Raw genomic sequence first — 22,860 nt, 5'->3', positions numbered from 1 at the left:
GACAGCAACCCAGAGTCCAAACTACTCTAGACTAACCCAGAGATATGTCTGTGTAATTCAAATGGAATTTAAATTGAATTTTTAAATCAAAGGAAAGTAGAAACTTAAAAAAAAAGCCTAAACCAATCAAATAAAATAACCCAACAACACAACCTGACATGGAAAACCATTTATTTCATCTCTATTGTCTCCATGCAGAGCAGGCCAATACAGATGAAGGGGGAAAATGCATAAGAGCAGCTGAAAAAATAGAGCTAGAAAATACAATTCTCTCTGCATTTCCAAAAGTGACGAATGTGGTGGAGTGATGCTCCATCTCCTCCCAAGGCTCTCAATCCTCAGCCCAAGGGCTGACGCAGTAGAAGTCTATTGAACCTCTCCCTCCCACAAGCCCCATGCTACCTCCTACCAGGGTATCTTCCCAAGAACCACAGACTATCCATGCCTGTGATAGCAGCCAAGAAAAACAGCTCAGAAATTCTTTGTTCAGTGTCATCCACTTCACATTCCTGAACGCTGAGTATAAAATCCTGACTGTAGTTTTCAGTCTTGGCAAGGCTCAGTGCTGATGCAACAACGCCAACTCATGGGCACTCACCTGGCAATGCCTCAACTTAAATGCCAGCCTTATTTTGGGAAAGACATCTTGAGAAACAGCAGGCATAACTTTCTGTGCAAGCTTGCTTCCTCCAGAGCTCTGTTAAAGGGTCTGCTTAGCTGCAGTCCCTGGGCAGAAGGAACCCCCAAAGCTAGAACCAGAGGGTCGGCATGCTCCCCCAGTCCCTGCAGGCTACCTGGATTAATCATCCTTCCAGGAAAGCAGGAAATTGATGCTACCTTCAGACCTCACGACAGTTGAATGATGGAGAGAGTAGTTGGCACAGGAAGGCAAATTTGTAAAAGAGGAATAAACAATTGCACTAAGCCTCTCTCCTCATTGCAGTGAAACTAGTTACTAATGTAAGTCCAGGGAAAGGAAAGCTGAAAAAATTTCAGACAGCAGTTCCTGGGTAGACAGAACTGCAAGCATAGCTCTCAGCAGTCACTGAAAAGTAGGACAGGAGCTGTCATAAAAAAGAACTGTGTCAACAGTTCAGGAATCTCTTAGGGAAGTAATGCCTCTGCTGTGGGCAGTATACCTGCCTTGCTGCTCTGACCCAAATCACCCTCTCAAGGCACAAGTCCTCTTGGTAAGGTCTTGGGCAGACTGGAGAGCTGTACTGCTTCACAAAAGCTGTTATAAGACTGAGCTAAGTTGGTGTAAATCACACTGTGGCACCTGTTTTGCGTTCAGTGACTCTCTTAGTTCAATTAGACCTGTTTTTAAACAAATTTAAGCAAAGCAAAGTTCTGCAAAAGGGATGACCTATTAATTGTGCGCATCTCCATGGCAATAAAACATCCCTGTGGAATTATGGCCTGGTCAGCCCTGTGAGCTGGGATGGAGGAAAGCACTAGAAATTTTATTTCTTTTTATTAGTCTCAAATTGCCAAAGGTTTTATCCCAGGCATCACATTACAGAAAACTCCTCTTAAAGCATACATATTGTCACCCTTTCATATCCCTTTCTCACCTTACTTAAAAATACTTTCACCAGCAGTTTCAACCTTCCCATCTAAAAGCTGTCACTATTTTTTCTTATTCATTCGTCCTCAACAGATGAACTCCACTGTGAGGTAAGAACCCCAGAAATAGGCTGCCATCTACAGCATGCTCTTTAATCGTCTACTCTGAACAGAGGAAAAGCTAACCAGGACTTATCAGTTGCTGACCAGGCTGTAGTGTTCAAGCACCTCTGCCATGACAGTCTAGGGGTGCTGTAGCATGCTGGGCAGGTCTAACATGCTACACCTCAAGAAAGCTCTGAAACATGGTGTGGGGCAGATGGTGCATGAATCAGGTCTCACAAGCAGGCTCAGAGGCATGTTCAACTAATGGTTATGAGGAGAGGGAACTCAGTCACAACAGCTACATGGCTTTCCCTCCAGACATGAGCGAGCTGGTAGTTGGCAACTGAAGAAACATTTACTGATCATTTATCAGATAAACAGCTGGGCTGTGCTGGCTACTGGAGTGCTTAGGGCTGAAGCAATTAATCTCCAAGCTGAGTCATTTAATTTTAGTGACCTACCCTAAAATGCCTCAAGCTTTTGGCTCAATTTCAATGTAAACAAAATAGACCAAAAGAGCTGGACTGCTGAGGCCAATGCTACCTTTTGGAACAAGTGGTGTCAATGAACAGCTGGAGATCAAGTTGGAAAGGGTCTCTTCCCCTCTATCTCATAGCACCATCAACTTCTCATAGGTAGGGGGTTCTGGTTAAAGCTTTGTCATGCCTGTTCTGCCTCCAGCCCCCTTAAAGTAGTAGGAAAAATCCTTTATCTTCATCAGCTACAGGATTCACCTCTGTTGTTTTCACACAAGAGCTTGGGAGGTGCAGTTCCATCAGAATGAACCGAATGAAACATCATTCACTCACAGTGGAGCAGTTGTTCAGTTTGTTTCTGCCCAGTGTATCTTTTGCTCTGTAAAAACCAACCAAGCAAAAAAAGAACAGAAGCCCTCATGTGTGGAATTTAGCAGAACAGGGATAGGAGAGCCAGGGAATGAAGTCTTGCACAACCAGACCTCTCTGTCACCCGCTTCTCATACTAGCAGCCAGATCTGTGCGCACACACGTGGGAAGTAACATTAGTGTTCCTTATTGCTTTGTAAAGCTCAGAGTCACTGTGGTGGCTCTGGGAGGCATCATGAGGTCTGCGCAGAGGTCACTCAATTGTGAGCGCGAGTAGCACCATGACTGTAATGCCCGTACACAGGAGCAGAATTTGCTGCAGGGAATTCCTGGGAAAGAAACAGCAAAATTAGGAGGAGCCATAAACCAATCTCCATAGGCAGCTGCACAGAGCTCTCCAATGATTTGTTCTTTGCCCTTCCAAATTTACCACGTGGAGAGCACAACAGCTGTATGAAGTCACTAACACAGATGAGAAGACCTTCCCAGCACCCGAAGCAAAGGAGTTGTCTATAAACTGGCATGGACTTATTCCACTCAGCTGCAAGGCCAAACTCCAGGCTTCCAAAACAATTCAAGCTGATTCAGTCATGCAGCTTGATATTCATGATACATATTCATGTCCTTTCACTCACGAGGAAACCAGCCTTTATGCAGCATGTGCACAGACACTTTAGGGACCTCATCCAGCTAACAACTACAGTTACAGAAAAAAAAAAAATTGGCCATTCTTTTAGCACTATCTCAGGTTTATGTTGGATTTAAGTGACTGTGTGCCTCCCACTTCTGCATATTCTACCAGCAACCTCTGCCAACACAAGAGGTTACCAACCCAAATTAACATTTCTCCACAAAAAGTTCCTACCTCCTCAGAAAGAACTGAGTTGGTTTTTTGAGCACTGTTTCAGTCAAAATTAACTAGGTGAACCAAGGCATCTTATTTAAACTACTAAAGTTACTTGTCTTATTACAACTAAAATAGGAGGGAACATTCAGGAGCAGCTCTGCCAACAGATGTGAGAAGGCCTTTGCTGTGGAATAGCTGGATTTGGACCTGCTACAGCCTTAATTAGACGGCAAGAAACTAAAATAATACACGAGAGAAACCCAAATACATTAGAATATATACACCAGTGCAGAAGAGAGATGTCTGAGGTGGAATACAATGACAGGCTATGAAATGCTGACTGATAAAGAGAAGAAAATATTATTTTTCTACTCACACAGCAACACAGTGATTTAAAAATAAAAAATCAATACGCAAGAGTGTAAAAACCAAAAAAATAAGCATCACTTAACACAGTACAGTCAAACTCTGCAAACTGCTGCCAAAAGGAGGTTGCAGAGGTGAGAATTAATGGATAGGGTCAGAAAGGGATGAGAGAAGCATGGAAGGACAGATTCACATGTGGTTATCAGACATACACACCTCTGTGGGGCCCTGGTTCAGACAGTCCCTACACCAGTATGTACTGGAAGCTGAAAACACAAACTGGAAAGTGGTGTCCTTACTGGACATGTTTCCCAGGAACTTGATCTAGTTGGCCCTGCTGCATACTGTGCCAGCACAATCTCTGGGACTCACCCAGGTGAAAGTTCTCATTTATAGAGGGTCTTTGTAGTCCCACAAATGCAATAGATAGCAAGCAGTCTATTTTGATTCCAGCCTTGTCCATAGGATTTGGAAAGCTGGCATTCACACACTTCCAGAAGAGGAAAGAACAGGAGGGAGCACTTACCAAGGATTCTTTTCCTCCAGGAGATCAGGCACAACATTTACCAAGGCAATGTACAGAAATCCTCCAGAAGTGAAAGGGAGAATCCAGGCTACTGTTTCTCCTGCACAAATAGAGAAAGCTTCAGTTATTACTGAGACAGAGCCCTGGGACACAACACAGAAGGGAAAGAAGATACAGAAGGATGACAAGCACTACCTCCTCCCCCATTTCTACAGAGGTCCCAGGGAGCCTTACCTGCTCCTTTTGGTGACTGAGCACATATTGCAAAGCAGGCTCCTAGAATTCCCCCCAGAGCTGTGGAAAGCTGCATCTTGGCTGCGCTCCAGCGGTCAAAGCCAGCCCGAAGTAGGATTGCAAAGTCTCCAACCTAAGAAAACCAAGAGCTGACAGTTAATGAACTTGAATACTAATTTCTCACTTACAAAGGTCATTCACAACAAGGCCAGTGCTTCAAGACTGTTCCTGGTTTTCAATGCTGTCAGTCTCCCCAGAGGGAGTAGCCTTCAAGAAGACAAGAAGATGTTAACCAGACCCAGACCTCCTCTTAGTAAATGAAGCACATTGTAATCCCCCTCACAATGGCAGGATACAAAGCCCTCTCACCTCATGTGGGATTTCATGCAGGAGAATGGCCATTGTGGTTAGGAACCCAACCTGCAGCAGAGAGAAAGTGATTAGGAAACAATCCCACTATTCTTGGCTGAATCTCATCAGGTCCCATATAATTACAGGGATCCAGCTGGAGCAGCAGATACCACATCAGTGCAGGGTTGACTGGGAGTTTATAATTCTCACAGTCATGGTGCTCCAGATCAGGGCAATGGGGACCCCATAACCCATCATCAGTGTTGAAGACCAAAGCAAAAATGTAATAAATGTCTCTGCCTTGTCTATGTCCCAGTTTCTGAGGTGACCATCCTCATCATGTTATTTCTGGACTGCCTTTTGAGTAGATGAGGGTAGATGAGCTAATCCATCCCCTAATGCCAGTACAAATGACTAATGTGTCCCAGATTCAAAGAAGCTCTGCATCAGAGGATCAGGATAGGTTTGGGTTTTACTGTAGCCTGCATTTTCTCAGAAAATTCCAGCAAATAGGAAGGAACTCCTTGCATTTTTGGCTGTTCTGCACGTTGTATCATACTTGAGACAAGGCCTCTTCATTTCAGTACACAGCTGGGACAGAACCTTACCTTTTTGCTAACCAGGAAGCTGGCTGCTACTGCCAGGCCGTGTGTGAAGTTATCAATGGTGTTGGCCAGCAGATTGAGGTATCCACTAATCTGTAAAGAGAAGAAAGAACCCCTGATAAAGGAAGAGATGTAAGAAGATAAAAAAGCACACGGCTTAGACATGGGTTATGCAGTCCCACGTCAGATGGGAAAGGACAGAGCACAATGCTTCTGCTGAAAATCTTGAACTGTCACTGCTTGAGTACGAATTAAATGTAATTTCTGGTTTTAGAGTAAACTAAGTTTTAGGGTAGGCAAGTATTGTCTGAGATTAGAATAATTACTGTATGCAAAAGATGAAGAGCTCTAGAAACAGAAAAAGAAAAAAAAAAAAAAAAAAAGAAGAAGAAAGCCAAAAAGCAGTCAAACCAATTTTAGGTAACACTGACTGATTTACACAGGTGACTGGATTCAAGTATGACTTGATCTTGTTTTCAACTCATGTACTTTAATATCCAACTGTTAAATATCTCCTCTTCAAAAGCTGGCAAGAACAATGCAACAGAACAAATGCTGCTGGAATTGCTTTCTCTAACTAAATAAATCTTCGAACATTGTACCAAAAAAGTTCATGCTTGTGGGTTTGCTTTCCCTTAACAAAAAATCAAAAGAGAAGATAGTGATGACAGTCACCAAAAAAACACCTACTAGAAGGCTGGATAGCATGTATCAGCATTTGCATATAAACACATTTCTTAACATTATAAGCATAATGCAACTGTCTTCCTCACAAGTCCATCTACAAGTTAAAATTCCCCATCATCCTAACTCAGGTCATCTCCTGACAAAATCTGCGTATTTGACCTAAAGTCATTTACAAGGGTACCACCCCAGCTCTTTAGCTCACAGGTTTTTGGGGATTTTTCCATCATATTTAACAAAAACTACTGCATGTTGGTCCTGAGATACTGCAGTTCACTATATGGCACTTCAGTTTAAATTATTATCAAACCAGGTATATCAGGCCATCTCTGGACTGCAAGAACTCCAGATACAGGGTAGTGTCCAGTGAGTGGAGACACTGTCTGGAAACTGGGAAACATTAACCTCTTACTTCACCACAGTATCAGATGCCAAAGTTCAGCCGGACAACCACAAGTGCTGATGGACTTCATCAGCTATTTTTGGTCTTGTGCTCTTCTCTGTTTCTATCAAGTCTGCTTGGGGCATCTTTGTCAGTTGCATGCCACAGCTCAGGAGCCTTCTGTCAAATCTTTCTCCCCAAAGCACCACCTTTCTGCAGGGCACTTTTACTGCACTATCTTGGGGCACCTTTGTAGCCTTTAAATTTTTTAAAGTGCACTGACAATTAAATACAAAAACTAAGAATTAAGCAAAGCCTATCCCACTTTTAAGTAATAAGCTAAGTAACATCTCCACATTGAAGGCAAAAAAGATCCCTGCATGTTTTTGTAAGAAAGGAAACCCAAATAAATGCATGCAGGAAGACACAAAAATGCAACAGTTTTACTTCTCATTCTTCATACTCTCATTCCTAGACAGTCAAATATGACTAAAATTCTCCTTTTCATGTTGTTTTTTTACGTGATGGTGTTTACCCCACAGGATAATAATAATTATTCACAGAAGTTTTACATAAAAATGCTTTCCCATACCACCATATAGAGAAAAAATAGACTTCATGATTAAAACATTATGACTTTTTGTTGTCAGTGGCTTGGGCAAAAGCTGTCACTGAAAGAAGCAAAGCTTTGGAGTGCTCAGAAATAAATTGGGTTGATTTGACAGTTATGAGCCTCTGACATTTACATTCTGCAAATCCCTAATAGGATGTTCTCGTTGCTCATAAAGAGCACAGGCAGATGAAGTGTTTATGTTCATGCTTCAGAATTAATGTCACTGTGTAACAAAACATACTTTCACAAATCTACCAGGACCCCATGTGCCACAGGGAGAAAGAAAGAATAAGCAAGGCAAAAGTACCAAACACAATGTTTTTACCTGTTGAGGGAATAAAGGCTGCAATGAGGGACAGAACTGATTTATGTTTGCATGCAAAGGAAACCTCCCATCTGCCATTTTCAAGCTAGGACAAATTCTAGCAGCAGCTAAAAAGCAGAAGTTCTAATATATATACGTGGGCAACAGTCAGCTCACTACAACTTACTAATAATTAAGTCCTGAAGGGTGACTTTGTTCATTTAAATAGTATCTTTCCCTTTTTGCTTGCTGAAGAAACAGGGGTTTCTGAGTGAATAGAACCAAGAAAATCTGTCATGCTATGGATTTCACTCTTTCCTTCACAAGTACCTGCTCTGTTCACTCCCAGCAACACCAGTTCCCTGCACGTGCCCTGCCCAGTACACATTGCACAGCAGCTCTGTCCCAGCTGCAGCCAGGCACATCAGCTGCAGCCAGGCAGCATGTGGCCCCCAGTTCCAGTTATGGCTTTCAACAGGGCATCCCTTTAGTCTTCCCCCTCTACTGTCATGCTGATTTTTATGGAACTTGCAGAAATCTGATCACCCTCAAGACTCCTATCCTCTCTTGAACTCAAGGAAAATTAATTATGGGTTCAAAAGTTATTGAAAATGAAGGGCAGAACAGATGGACAGACAGATGGAATGACTGCTTATGTTGTTGCCTAAGGAAACAGGCTAACAACGCAGGAGTATCTTGGTAGGTTTGATAATTTCCACCCTACCAGGAAGACTATTAAAATATTCAGATTAAAAGATCAGAAGGTAAAAAGTTAAAACTACACCCATTAAGTTTCTAATTCATGCATATCAACAACCATCTGTAAAATTGAACAGATGTGTTAGGATTTAAAAGCTAGAAGGGCTCTCCATGGTTGTCTACACCTTCCACGTAATACAACTGAAAGAACTTAATTTATGCACAAATTTAATTGTTTCTTAAGCTATCATGTACTCTGTAGAGAGCAGCTTAAACCACAGCTTACAGCTCACAAGTGACAAAAACATCTGCTATCTCTAAGGCAAGTTGGCCCACTGGCAAGTTACCCTCAGAGAGTTATCTCTAAGTTCTAGTTTACTACTGTTTGCTATAGCTGCAACTATTCAAATTTAGTCATTCCTCTAACATGGGCATTTGTATACTCTAAGTTACCCTTGATCTGCCATGACTACAGAGCTAAACTAAAGAAAGCCACTTATTATGTACTGCAAACTTAAAAGTATTATTTCATCTCTTTCTGGGCTCTTTTACAAATTATTAGTAGTATTTTGGATATTTGGAATAGCACTACTGGAAAAAGCCAGATAGCTGTTTCACTACTGCTATACAGAATGAGGAACTCACCTCTCCTCTTACATATTATTTCCTACTCACCCATCCTGTCTGTAGCACCATGAGGGAAGAATGTGTTCAGACAATTTCCTACTGTAATCCTCATGTGTTTTTCCAAGGCACTGACTAGAAACTATCCCTATCTTGTAAATATGATCTGAGATACTTCTTAATCTATTCCTTATAATTGCATGTATCAAAACCTGTTAAAAAATTCAGCACTTTTTTCTGATGAAGTTACTCAGTTTAGCTGCTATTGCTGACTTCATGCAGTCACAATGTGCCATTTATGTAACACAGTACCTGCAAATGTGAAGATATACTATTTTTATAAATAATAACTTAGAAAAATCATAACCCAAACAGATTTGAGGGGGCCTGCATTAAACTAGTCCCATTTTATAACATAGAATAACAGATTTTTAACACAGCTAATATTAGCAAAGTTGATTAGAATGGGGGAGAAAGTTGTTTTACATACATTTGTCATGACCTTTATTAAACAATTTTATGCCTGAATAAGAGGCAGGAAAAATGTCTCGTTGATAAGAATTCATCTTATATAAAATCATATCAATTAGCATTAATTACATTATTATTTTATGTATTCCTGAGCAACTGTATCCCTACCTGTGTTTCATTTCTACTTGAAATCAGTAGTCTATAGTTCCTTATATAAACCCTTCCAAAATTAGAGCACAATGTTTCATAACGCAGTAATATTGGTGTCTTCACTACTATTACCTCTAGAAACATCCACGTGGCACCTTGCAGTTTGTGCAGTGTTATGTACAAATTACATGAATGTGACAGATGTAAAAATACTCAGTGACCTCAGCATAACTTTCATGTTCTGTAGGAAGAGTTATAAAGTTACAGCAAAACAGATTTAAAATAGAAAGACTGAAGAGCCTCTGCCTGACCACATATCCAACTTTGGGCTACTTCATGCAAGCACACTTTTTGCCCATAGTTACTCTCATACAATCTTGCACATTTTTATGGGCTTTCAAACTCAAATTGCAGGTCCTCCTTCACCAAAGTGGTTGTTTACTCTCTCTCTTGTAATGTTCATCTAGAAAAGGGTTTTCCACAATACAAAGATAGTAACATGGAACAGGAAGTAAAGCCAATGTAAAGGTTATCCACTTCCCCATGGTGCAGGACTCTTCCTCCATCTCCAGTCCTATAAGCCTGCTGATCTCCCTTATCCCAGCACTACAGGCTGCCTGTCTGCATGCCAAGCTGATTCAAGAAGTTAGGAGAGAAATAGACCAGGGGGTGGGAGGTGGGTGTGTGGGTGTAGACAAGCAAATTCTTTGCCTGTTTAGCTCCCTGAATAGGCTCACTGTGAGGTCAGATGAGATCCAGTGCAAAGGAAGTGATGGGAAATACAGGTTTGGAGACAGAAGTGGACAAGAATCCTCTTTGGCAGCAGGTAAACTGATAAACTGAGAAACCGAACTTTTAAATTCTACACTGGGTAGCTTCAACACACTTCCTAAAGGTGTCAAAACACTTCCAAAAGGTGCCTTAAAAGGAAAAGTGCAGCTCAGAATTGGTACAATGCAGGCAGTGGAGAACAGAGAAATCATGGTGCAAAAAAATTAAGCAAAAAAAAGACATATTGACTATAAAATATAGAGTAACAAAACATAAAAATTCTGTATTTTGTTATCAGAATTCAGCCAAAACACACATCATCGGAGTTGTGCCTTTATAATATTGACTTTGCCTCTTCCACATAAGCTGCAGCATAGATTTTCTCCGAGTCTTCTATTTCCTCCCTGCTGTGACCAGGACACACTTTGACTGAGCAAAATTAAGCACAACTCAGATGTTGAGTTCTCCATTCAAGCACAGTCTTTCCACAGACAATACCTGACTAACAAGTGAAGGTGAGTCTGTGGGCCTCTTACTTTGATTCTGTTGTTTTTTGGACCAGACTGGAGAGAGGAGCCATTACACTGAGCTCGTGCTCTTTGGGACCGAGAGGACCCCTTTGGCAGGGGGCAGCCACTTCCATTGGGAATCTTTCCAGATGGTGCTTTGGAATCACAATCCTAAATTAGGGGAAACAGACTTGTCAATGAAGAGTAAGCATGAATCAGGATCAGAAATCCAACCTTCACCCTTAATCCTTTTGTCCTTACAATGTGACTCAGCAGCTTTGACACCCCAGTTTAATAACAACTGCCAGAAATGAGACAGAATCAGAGAACATTGTGACATCTGTCCTGAAAGATAACAAGAGCTAAGACCTCCCAATCCTCAAGAGAAATAGAAAGAGGAGGAATTGGAGTCACAGCCCCTTGGCATGAACTTGGCTTTCCACTAGAAAGATAAAGGACTGAGCCTGTGCCTCCTGTGCCTCCTGTTAGTAGCTGCTACCCAGAGAAATACAACTCCATCTCGGCAGGAGATGGGGAAAAGACTCTTGCTCTCCCCAGTGCATCAGAACAACTAAGTCTACGGAATTATTCTATAGCTGGGATCATCATCTTCCAAACAATCAGGTATTTGTCTAGAATTTCAGCCTCTCTCTAAATGAGAAGATGAAGTTCCTTTCGGGCATTAAAGTCTCACATTGAGTAAAAATTAACAGCTAATCGCTCTTATGTAGTGCCTGACCTGCAGTTTCACCTCTCAAAAGTCATGGCACAGCAAGGACTGAACAGTCTAAAGGAGCTGCAACTAGGAGTTGTGCAGATGTCTGAAGACTAGGTGCTCTCTTCTGTCTTGGAATTACCTTCTGCTACCTCATCTACATCTCCCCTTTGCAGCTGGGTGACTCCTTTGAACTTAGGATTACCTAGCCAGTTATAAATCCCTTCTACCACACAAAGTCAGCCAAACAAACATCTGGTCCAGGACATAACCAAGAAGAAACATCTTCAAGAAGACTGGTCTTTGTCCTGACTGAGGACCCAGAAAGAGAATGTCACGATGGGCCCATGGAACATGCATCAGCAAGCTGTCACTCCTCAAAGCTTACTTGAGCAAAAGTCTGATTTGCAGAGTCCTCCAGCTCCCAGCCCCCACAGAACAGGAGCTCTCTTTTACACTTACCACATAAAGAACAAAACCAAACCAGAAGTGAGAAATCTCAGTTAAAACCACAAAACAAAAGCCTGAAGATGAAACCTACTCCTACAGACCAGTAGCAAAAAAGTGGCAAAAATCTCCCAAAGGGAAATGACAAGGTACTCACAGCTACAGGATAATTTCCTGACACTGTCAGATAGGGCCCATGAGGTATTTAGTACAGAGCTACAAATATAAGAGCACTCCCTCATCTCAGACTGCTAACTTACCACACCAGGATATTCCTCCTCTTTCTCTAGGAAGATCTTCTCTAGCACCAGGAAGGTCAGGAAACCAATGATCACCCAGAGACCCAGAAGCTTCTGCTGCTGAAAGCTCTGCCCTTCTCCTGAAGGACAAAAGAGAAATCTTCATGTCTCTATTAAATACATAGTTTTTCATGCCGTTCCAAGACAAAAAAAAAAAAAAAAAACAACAGTGGAAAAACTCCCTGCGATGTAGGAGGAGCAAACACATCTCAAAACAGATTAGTTTAACTTGCTCATTCTTGATCTAACAGATATCATCAACTCGAGACACTCAGAGTAAGAGCTACCATCCCTTTTTCCACATCAGCTCAACCCAGAATATTTCCTGACAACACTGGGAACTTCCCTGAGCTCCAGAGGCAAGTGAATTATTGTATCAACAAAAATCCAGCAGCTGTACCTACTGAGCAGCAAGCCCTGACAAGAAATCTGCCATTGGTGGAGTTACAAACTCACCTTCTCCTTTCTGCCACACCTCAGTAAGTTATTATGCCCAAAGCTATAAACTTTCTTTTCAATTACAGTCAAGCTTGTGAGATAATCCATTCAGCCTCACTGCCAGAAATAGAAATTACATTGCAATGGAAGAACAGCTCTACTGTAACAGGACTTACATGGGTCAAGGAAACCTTTACACTTCAGGACAGTCTGGCAGAAGCAAACAAGCTTGAGCAGGAAGACAGAGTAATTTGGGAAACACTGTAGAAAGGGTGAAAAAAAGTACAGGAAGTTCTGCTGATAGTGCTAGAGCTGTGATGAAGAAAAGGACTAAAGGCCCGGCAGATTTGAAACCCCAGTACATAGGTGCAAGAAAGTCTGGGAAAGCCAGGGCATCATCTTCCCTCTCTCACATTTTCAGCAGAAAAATGACTTCTTGGTTTCTCAACAGGTGGGATGCAGCAGCACTTGCCATCTATGACACCAGTTTGCTGAAGCAGATAGATACAAACATTACAGGTTTCCAGCAACCCTGGCTATTTGAGGGATGAAGAAGCTACACTGATACCAAAAGGTCTATACCAGCCCAGTGCTTAGTTTGCTGGCAAACACAAGTTTCTTACACCTCCATTTCCTTTTTCTTCCCCTGCCCTACCCTCCAATCTTAATTGTGGCTCTATAGACAATATTCCATGATTTCTCATGGAGCAAGAACTGCAACACATGAGCTCCCATAAATCAAAGCATCCAACAGAGGGGCCCCAGTTAGTGCCAAGAAAGACGTTCTAGGAGTAACATTGTTACAGGGACAGATTTGTAAAAAAGGTGCACCTGATCCCCAAATAAGACGGTGAACATGTTCATGTACCAGACCACATACACAACCATAACCTCCCATCAGGTTAAAGAAGCAATTCCCTTTCCTTACAGAAGGGACAAAGGAAAATCAACAGAGATTTACAGGAGTCCAAGGAATGATAGAAAAAGTCGATAAACAAGAAAACCATTCCAAGTTACTAAACATAAAGAAACCATGGCCAACTGAGGAAGCCTCTAATTTCAAAGTCTTTGGAGGATTGCTGAGTACAAAGATCAAGTATTACATGTGTGTTTTTTTTTATTCTCACATCCTTCCCTAGGCATTTGCTTTTATAAATCACTTGAAAAAGGATACCAGCCTAGGCCAGTTTTTGGGCTGACCCAGACTGGCTGGTCTTAGGCTTTCAAGGCGGAACAGACTCAAAACAGGCACAGCACAAACTGCTTCCAGGCACATCAGGCTTTCATACCTGTTGTTGCACTGCATGTGTAGGCCCAGGCTTCAGGAAGCAGGTGGAGAAACACATTTCCCAGCAGTCCACCAATTGCAAAACTCAACAACTGCTTTAAACGGTGTGACCCAGCTAAAAAAAAAAAACAGAAGAAACGAAGAAAAAAACTGATCACTACTCAGCCAGGAACCAAAACATCTCCAGCTGAGATTTTGCGTAAAGAAACCCAAACTTGAAGCATCTGCAAAGCAAGCTTTCGAAGGAGAGAGAACAAACCAAATGGAGTGCAAGAAAAAGCCCTTACACCACTTGGCTGGGACAGTAGTGTCTGGGAGGGTCCTGAACCATGCAGGGTGAAAAACAGTACTCTTTGTACAAGCTCCATCCAGGGCTTATATTTGTCAAAGGTTTCCCTTTCAAATTCACAGGCATGGATTAAAGCACCGAAAACAGACTTTCTATTTTAGTGAACAACATTTCTGTGACAAGGTCCTGTTCACCACTGTGCTGCTGTCACATCCCAGGACAGGAGGCTTCAGAAAGGCCAATGCAGTTGGCAGATTCACCTTCGGAGCGCAGTGCGGCTCCCGTCTCAAGGGGGATCACCAGCAAGGGGAAGACCCCACTCAGCCCCACCATGAAGGAACCGATGAGGGAACAGATCCAAGCGTCCAGCCGCTCGCTGCTGAACAGCTGTCCCCAAGACTCTGCCTCCTTGTCACATAGAGAACCAGAACTAGCAGCAACATGACTCCTCGGGAGCTGCTGAGCTTCACAGGCCACGATCAGAAATATGGAGAGCGTCCCATCAAGCAGGAGTTTTTGTTTTGTCATTGCTAAGTGGTCTCAGCCGGGCTGGCCAATCTCTGAAAAGATAAGGGAAAAGAAGTCCTGAAAACATGTTCAACCCTCTGTTCCACCATCCCAGAGGAACAACCTTGGCCACACCAAGCCCTCCCTTCAATGTCTTAGCACAGGTATGAATACCCATGAGGAACACCTGAAACTCTTCTTGATTTCAACACAGCACTAAAGGACAAAGAGGCTGTTTATCAATGGGTGCATGAAACTGAGACATCTTGGGAAAGCATCGGGCTTTCACTATTTCCCTTCAGATGGGCTGGACAAGGACTCCAAGTACCCTTGTTCTTGCCCTTCAGTGTCCCAAGGCTTCAGCAAAAGGTATTGACTAGAGATGCTACCATGTAAGTCTTCTCTTTGGCAAGGAACAGCACCCCTGTAACAAATTAGGATGCAAGACAGGCAACATAACAGAGGTCTGTAAAATCATGAGTGGTGAAAAGATGGGGAACAGGGTAGATTATTCACCATCTCATCAGACACAAGTGCTGACACCCATCCACGTGGAGCCAGTGAGGGTCAGCTTCAAAACACCCAAATATGACCCTTCATCAGCAGTTAAATTGTGTGATAGCGCCTCTCCAAAAATGATGAAAAATTTTACATGCACTTATCTAAAGACAGGACAAGTACTAGAAAGACAAATATATTGATTGTTAATGGTTAAACAGCTCACATTAGACTCAGGAAATTCCCTGATATGAGAGGAGTGGGAGAATGGAAGTGTACTTGAAAAATACCATATCTACTTGTCCTGTTTTTATCCTTTTGTAGAAGGATACTGGATTAGATGGTCTCTTAGCAAAAACCAGAACAGCTGTTAGTAAGAGCTCTGCAGTCACAAGAAAACTGGAGAAGAGGGCATGTTAGAAGAGAAAAATAAAGATAATTACAGTCATTGACAAAGAGAGAAAGAAAGCAAATGATGTAAAGGCTGAAGTACAAATGTTCCTTCAATCTCCAGAAGAAAAAGTGAAATGTGACAAGCAAAAATAATTTGGAAATGGGAGGAAAGGGTGGGTTAGAAAAAGATAGACCTAACAAATGTTCACAAAACAGCTCTTGAGAGGTAATAACAGCATTCACCCAAAAGCATGTAAGAAATCAGTCTAATCTCTGAAGCATCAGTGACCATCTCTGAAAATTTACAGGAGTATGGGAAGACCACAAGAAGGCTGGAGAAGCATCATGCCTCACCTACCTTTATAAAAGGAAAAAAAAAGGTGGGAGAAGTTACACACCAGTAACTTCAATCCTCTGAAGGACTCTTGATCAAATTAAATGATCAGTTGGTAGTTACCTATAAGATAAGAAATTGATAAAGATATCAAAGCATTAAGTAACAGCCAGATAGAAAGGGACCTGCCATTCTCAAGACAAAATTCAGGAGGCTGGAGCCAATCTAAGGCTGTGGATGAAAAGGGCAGTGTTGCCCCTTGCCCCCCCCCCCCCCACCTTCACGAAGCATCACCTCTCCATGCTTACACCAGACTCCACCAGTGAACAGCATCAGAACAAACGAGCAGGAAAAAACTGCTTTTTTAAACTCATTGTCCTTTGCCAGTTTCAGTCCATGAACAAAAACACTGCAGGAAGGCTAAGCTGCAATCAAAAGCAATCAAAAAGAAATAAAGGGACCAGGTCCCATGGCTTCTCTGAGGGAGAACACCAATCTCCAAGCACAGTGACCATGGGCATCAGGAGCAGGGATGCAAGAAGGAATCAGTGAGACACTGGCTTGGCTAGTTGAGCAAGGACCATTAATGCTATCATTTTTCTCTTACAACAAAAAAACTAATATCCCTCAACACAGCAAGTTCAAACCAGCTTAGGATTTTGGGGCATCTTATTGCAGTGTTTTGATCTGGCTGCAGGAACCCCACACCTACCTGTAACCTACTATCAAACCAATCTCAGTAAAGATCAGTACAAAGCAGTACACTAAAGGCAGGGGAGGCAGGTGTGAAATCAAGTGGAAATGACAGAACAGTAATTCCAACACGCCACAAAGAAAAAGCACAGACTGAATGAGAAATTAATTCCAAGCCAGCAGGCTTATGTTGCTACAAAAAGGGTAAAAATCATCCTGGGACATAATAGTAGTCACACTGTGGGTCTCACACAGGTGAGTCTTTAGCCAACAGACAACATCCAGCCCCACATATTCTTCCTCATAAAACACATGCAAAAATCTGAGACACTGCTGTGGAAAGAAACAAAACTAGAGTATAGAGAGCATGACCCGGAAAAACGACCAAAGGACCTGGGTGTGTTTATTCTTAAAAAGATAACACCAAAGGAACAGAACAGCCTGCATACATTAAGAGTCATAAGAAAGGGGGAAGGTACTCAATGATTCTTCCACATCAGTTCAAATGGTAAACAAGATATAGCCTGAATATGAAGAAACAAATATATATAGTGCCAAAGTGGGGATATACTGAAACAGGTTATCTAGGATGCAGAATCTCCAGCACTATTTTTGTTGGAGTTTTTTTGGTTTGGCTTTTTTTTTTTTAATTTTGAGAAAAAGAAACAGCTCATGTAGATACCATTTCATTGCAAAGATTAGACCCCTTCTTTGAAGTCCTTCAGGCCTAAACTCTTCCAACCCTGGACTGGGCCTGATGGATGTCCTCGTCCTTTATGATAGGATTAGATCTATAAAATGACTGAGAACTTTGTGAGGAACGCACTAAAAATAAATCAGAATTTATGCAACTATACATGCCTATGAAGAAGCAACACACACATACAGCTCAGCAATGATGGGAAGCAGCACAAATCTCCTCTGTAACATTGTCACAGCTTTTGAGAATCAATCTGGAAAATTAAACACTGCAACTGATTCAACAGGTCGATTTCTTGCATTTCATTCTCCACACTCAAAACCCACAAAAGTCCCAAGAGACACCTGAAAGGGTCTTAGAGACTGAAATGCAGTAGCACACAGGACAAAGGTCATGTCCAGGACTCTGAAAAAGGTTTGCATACTTGGCTTCATGTCGCTCTTCCAGCCACAAAAGGGATCCGGTTCCTCAAAAAGGGGATGGTGGTGGAAAACAAATGGGTATACAGTATAGAAAACTGATTCCCCTAACTCACATTAGTGTTGGTCAACTTTCTGTGGCCCACAGGTCTTTATTCTGCTATTACTCACATGAGGAAAAAGCAGCACATTTCTTTACTCTTGTGTTGCCAGACCATCATTACATCATACCTCAAGAACAACCCTATATCTCATGCAATAAATTCCTCATGTTTATAAAACATCTATGAGAAACTCAGTGTATTGTCCAGGACACACCTGAACTGCTCTTTGTGTCCAGCTAATTGCTTAGAGCATATTCCCAGCATTTCCTTATTCCCAACACATCATAACCACTTGCTCAAAAAAAAAAAAAAAAGCAGCTTTTTATCTCTACAGTCTCTTTGCTTCTCCATCTCATTAGAACATTAGCAAAGTCTCTAAATTCAAACATTCAAACTGGTTACCCCTATGGCAAATATATATTTTCTTCCTTTAAGAGGAAGAAAATAAGCAGGGAAGATGTAGTCACAGGGAAAAAACTGCTCAAGAGGAAAATAATACCCTGTCAAAAAAGTTGCAAAGGGTAGAGGAAGTCTATATCTACCCTTAGTTTTAGACAACAGCATCTGTTTTAGGAACCCAGACAGACAATGTCTTGAGAAATTTCTAGAGAAAGTACTGCAGGCTCTCAGAGACATGTCTGGTCACAAAGCAGAGGCATAAGCAGGTTTAGAGATGTGTTTTCTCAAGTAGGGTTTATCACATCCTTAAAAGCAAGCAACTCTGGGAGAAAAATAGCCAGCGGGTCATTTACTTATCAGTTTTGACAATTCTCCGTCTGGGATCACAGCTCCCAGCTGTGCTTGATACACAGCCTGGTGACCATGACCACTGGCAGCCCTCTCCAGAGCACCACGTGTGTGTGCACTCAGGACTCAGGTCTGCCCAGCTCATCCTGCAACGGCCTCAGGACTGGAATAACCATTAGTTTTTCCCAGCCCAGAAAAAACAAATAAATGAGAATTTGTCATTTACATGCTCCTGAGCAGGGGCAGAGGAAGCTGCACACCAAGCCAGGAGATCCATGAGGCTCCCAGGGCCTCCCCTACCTCTGTAGCAGGCAGTGACTGAGGAAACATGGACAAAATTAAAACGGCAAGGCAAAAACCTACTGGAAAAGAGAAAATGAAACATTGACATGATGACCATGCTTCTAGCTATTACTCTCTTCCTAGACATTCTGCCTTCTCAGACCACACAATTTCTTCTCTCCATGCAATTGCTCATTGCCACATAGTAACATTTTAGATGTTGTTGAAAGGAAAAAAATTAAAATAAAAGGCTTTTTTTACCAGTGTTTTCCCTGGAAGCCAGTTGCCTGGTCTTACAGTTGCAAAAGAGTACTGCATGGAATGGAAAAAGTTATTTTCCAGGGAGGAAGCATAATTTTCAGCCAAAAAAACTCTGCATGAGCCACCTCCCTCCATTAGCCCCTGTGGAGAGTTTTGAATTCCTCCTGGAAACTCTGACCTCGGCAGAAGCACAAAAGGTCTCCAGTACTCTCTGAGCACTCCCTTCTCTCTGAATCACTGCCCATCTCTAAGGAATGCACTGCTCTGGTGGGACCCTTCCCTTTTGCCCCATCCCTCTCATTAAAAACCACTCAGCACATTTCTGCAAATAACAGCGTGCGCAGCTAAAGGTTGGGAATGCACAGGATTACAAACAATGGGTCGCAGATCAGAACAGATTACAGACCGTAGCAAAACTACGAGCTGGCAAGTAAGGCATTTGAAACCGACTGACCACTATGGGAGCTTGGGAGACTGCGGCTCCTTCCCCATTCTGCATCCTTTCATCCCTAGGATGAGAGGGAAGTTTGAGGACCAGGCAATGGCCTTCATTCCGCCTGGGCTAGCTGGGACGTCTCTCCTCCCAGCTTACTCTCCGTGGCAGCCCGAAGCACAGGCCGGGCAGACCGCCCCGCTCCCGCTGCCCTCGCCCAGCCCGGGCCGAGCTCCGGCCCCGCTCTCACCGCAGGCGATTAACGCGGCAGGCCCGCTCGTGTCACTGTCTGTCACATCGCGGCGGATGGGACAGACAGCGCGGGTTTTCCATTAGAGGAACGCTGAGCGATGCAAAGCGAGACATGTTTGCCGCGGGGCGAATTAGTAATGAACGCTGCTCACGCACCTTTCCGGAGCAGCACATCACTTGCCGCCCGGGGTCCCTGTGCCACTGTGGCCGCGCAGACCCGGCCCGCCCCCGCGGCATCGTCTACCGGAGGAGGGACTTCCAAAACTTTGTCGGCTGCGTCCCGCGGGGACTGCGCTCGCAGCCCCGGGCACGCCCGCAGCGGTAGCCGCCCAGCCCCGCTCCCCGGCGAGCTGCGGCAAAGGCGGGCTGCGAGGGGGGACGCGGCCCCGGGAGCCCAGGGGCGCTGCGGCCCCGGAGCGGGCGGCGGGCAGCCCACGGTCCCGCCGGCCCGGGGCACGGCTGCCGGCAGCAGCGGCCCCGCCAGGCGCTCCCCCGCCACGTCTTTCCCAAAGTTGTCCCTCGCTCGGCCGGGCCGGACCCCTCCAAAGCCGGACTCGGCTGCGCTGCGTGTGGCGCTGCCCGCCCCCGCTCACCCCGTCCCGCCGCCCGTGGTTGAGTTGAGCTGTGCTGCCGCACCCGGCCCCGCCGTCCCCCCTCGCACCGCAGCAGCGGCCGGCCGTGGCCCGGCCACCCCCGCCCCCGGCTGCGCCCCCGGACCGCCAGCCGCAGTTACCGTGCGCCACCGCCGCCGTGCCCCGGGCCGCCGCTGCCATCCAGCCGCGGCTCGGCGCGGGCCTGCCCCGCCCGCGGCCCCTCGGCTCCGCCTCCCCCGGCCGGCCACGTCGGTCCCGGCCTCCTCGGCTCCAGCGCCGCCGCCCCGCCGGGCACCCGCCGCCGTCGCGCTGCGCTTCCGGCCGCCTCTGTGTCCGGCCGGGCCGGGGCGGCGGGGCGGGAGCCGGGCTACGCACGGGCACGGCCACACGGCGAAACAAAGTCCTGGGAAACGGCCCCTCGCGACTCGTAGGCGGAGCGGTGTTTGTGCACATCCCCGGCGCGGGCTGCGGGGACGCGTGCTGTGCGAGACCCGGACTTCTGGAACATGCTTGCTGAGATTTTTTTTTTTTTTCTTTATTTTTTAATTTCCCTAAATGGATTATAAATTCTTTGGGCTACAGATGTGTAGAGACAAGCACAGTGTGAAACCGAGGTTTGCACAGAATTTCTGGAAGTTGTTAGAGCAGAAGAAAGTGTGGCTGAGGACTGAGCCTCGAAATGCTTTTGAAAGATACAATGACTTTTAAACAAATTTGCTTCCTCCTCACAGGTTCATTGCAATCTTCACGATAACTTGTGAACCACCAGAGCTCCTTAAGCACTGGTGTCCTGTTAGTGGTGAAGGTTACCCGCGGTTCTTGCAGAGATTTGCAGAAACTGCATGTGCTTAGGAAACTAGGTCAGAAGAGAATAAATATTTACCTTTATACAAGCCAAGCTAGGTTGGACCTGTATTGTTTCCAATACAGACACTTTCCAAAATGTATTGATGTACCTTTAAGTTCCATCTCTTACCATTTTCCCTGAGACACAGAACTTAATTTTCGTTCCAGATTTCGGAATGAATCCTATTTCCCAAGAAGGCAGTGCTGATGTTGGTGCTTCTCGCTACGGTTTCACCCGATCTCATTACATCATACCAATGTCATGCCCTGGAGCAGGAGTTAGGAATTAAGTCAGCCGCAGTCGCCTGCAATGGTTTAGCTACTCCTTCTGCATTCGTGCAACAGCAGCACAGTCCTCCAGGCTACTGCGCTGCAAATGCAGTTAAAGATAAGTTGTATCTTTCTTTCTTACAAGTAGAACGTTTATATAGGAAGCTGAATTCTGAAAGCAAACTTTAAAGTATTTAGCATTTTGCTCTCAAATTGTATGATGTATAGTTTTTGTGTTCCACAGCTGCCTTCCTACTGCTATCCTCAGCCTTCCTGAGAGCTGTGATTATCACAGTAACAACAGGCAACCCCTCAGGTAAACCAAACCACACCAAGAATCATGGTCTCAGTGAAATGAGTAGGAGTTTGCTTTTGTCAATTCACTCCAATCCTTGGAGGAACTCACTCCAAGGCTCTTGGTTTTTTTATGACATCTTGCTGTAAGTCAGCACAGGAAGTATTCTGGATTAAATGTTCACTCTGTACCTCGTGTCATCAGGTGTCAGCTTCTGTGCATCAAATGGAGTTTTTACACCATTGGTGGCTGTGCAGTGAAATTTCTAGTGATAGCCTAGAGATCCATACGAAAAAATCAGGAATCTGGGACCTTCACCTTACTCCTCCAAGCCACAGAATCACTTCAGTATAATTTATCTGAAAATTACTTTTAAGTTTCTGTATTCTCTACTGAATTATTTCCCCAGCTGAGGGTAAAAAACTAACAAACAAACAAACCAAAAAAAAAAAACAAACCACAAAACAAAACCAAAAAACAGATCACTTTTAAAGGTAGACTAGCAAAACAATCACTATATATTCAGTTCTCTCTGACTTGTAACTGATGCTCTTGCCTCCTTAATGTCCTTACCTGAGTGTCTCCAATGCTTACCCTTATTTACAACATTTGTAGTTTTCTTGTATCATTCTCGCAGGAGCGGGACAATGATGGAACTTTCCATCATTGGATGGAAAGCATTGAGGGAGCTTTCCAGAAGCTCCCATTATAGTTCAGTGTAAAGTAAACCCATTATAGTTCAGTGGCACCATGAAGGCAGAGCCATGGGGTACACCTCATGCACAGCCCCCAAAGGCTGGTATGCTGTGCATCCACAAAAGGCAAGAGATAGGAGTGAAGCACGGTACATACATTGGTTACTGAAAATTAAGTCACTCAAAAGTATTGGTCAATTCATGACAAATGCTACATATTTTATTTTATTATTATTATTACTATTATTACTATTATTATCATCATCATCATCTTTTAAAGCCCTACTTTAATTGACAAAGGAGTATATTATTAGTTGTGCCACCCACATGAAAAATCCTTTTACAGTATTTCGGCTAAAAAACCAAGATTAAAAACTACAAAAGGAAGCGCGCAGAATCAGTTTTTCTCG

At 43.8% G+C, this 22,860-nt stretch overlaps 1 protein-coding gene across 4 annotated transcripts; it reads right to left on the bottom strand.

Annotated features, from left to right (window-relative positions):
* Positions 1-154: 154 nt before the first annotated feature.
* Positions 155-20,569, bottom strand: SLC39A13 (solute carrier family 39 member 13). Of its 4 annotated transcripts, XM_053980126.1 has the most exons (11): positions 20,485-20,568; positions 15,885-15,983; positions 14,389-14,688; positions 13,841-13,954; positions 12,075-12,193; positions 10,680-10,823; positions 5,449-5,538; positions 4,859-4,909; positions 4,490-4,622; positions 4,256-4,355; positions 155-2,845 (listed from the first exon to the last, which is right to left on the bottom strand). In XM_053980126.1, exons 3-11 carry the CDS (start codon positions 14,654-14,656, stop codon positions 2,770-2,772), a joined length of 1,095 nt encoding a protein of 364 aa, XP_053836101.1. In that variant the 5' UTR covers positions 14,657-14,688; positions 15,885-15,983; positions 20,485-20,568; the 3' UTR covers positions 155-2,769. The 4 variants fall into 4 exon arrangements, with proteins under 4 accessions (XP_053836101.1, XP_053836102.1, XP_053836104.1 ...); XM_053980127.1 differs by lacking the exon at positions 15,885-15,983 and having other exon boundaries at positions 20,485-20,569; XM_053980129.1 differs by lacking the exon at positions 10,680-10,823.
* Positions 20,570-22,860: the final 2,291 nt, after the last annotated feature.

This window comes from Vidua macroura, chromosome 6, assembly GCF_024509145.1.
Source record: "Vidua macroura isolate BioBank_ID:100142 chromosome 6, ASM2450914v1, whole genome shotgun sequence".
NCBI classification, from domain to species: Eukaryota; Metazoa; Chordata; class Aves; order Passeriformes; family Viduidae; genus Vidua; species Vidua macroura.
This window is presented reverse-complemented; position numbering and strand designations above follow the sequence as displayed.

Bases quoted from the DNA above. Each gene is read 5' to 3' on its own strand.
- SLC39A13 (XM_053980127.1), bottom strand. From the start codon at position 14,656: ATGACAAAACAAAAACTCCTGCTTGATGGGACGCTCTCCATATTTCTG. The intron at 13,955-14,388 runs GTGAATCTGCCA...TTTTTTTTTTAG, and splicing joins AGCCGCACTGCGCTCCGAAG to CTGGGTCACACCGTTTAAAG. The intron at 4,910-5,448 runs GTAAGGTTCTGT...TCTCTGCTGCAG, and splicing joins GCTTCCTGGTTAGCAAAAAG to GTTGGGTTCCTAACCACAAT.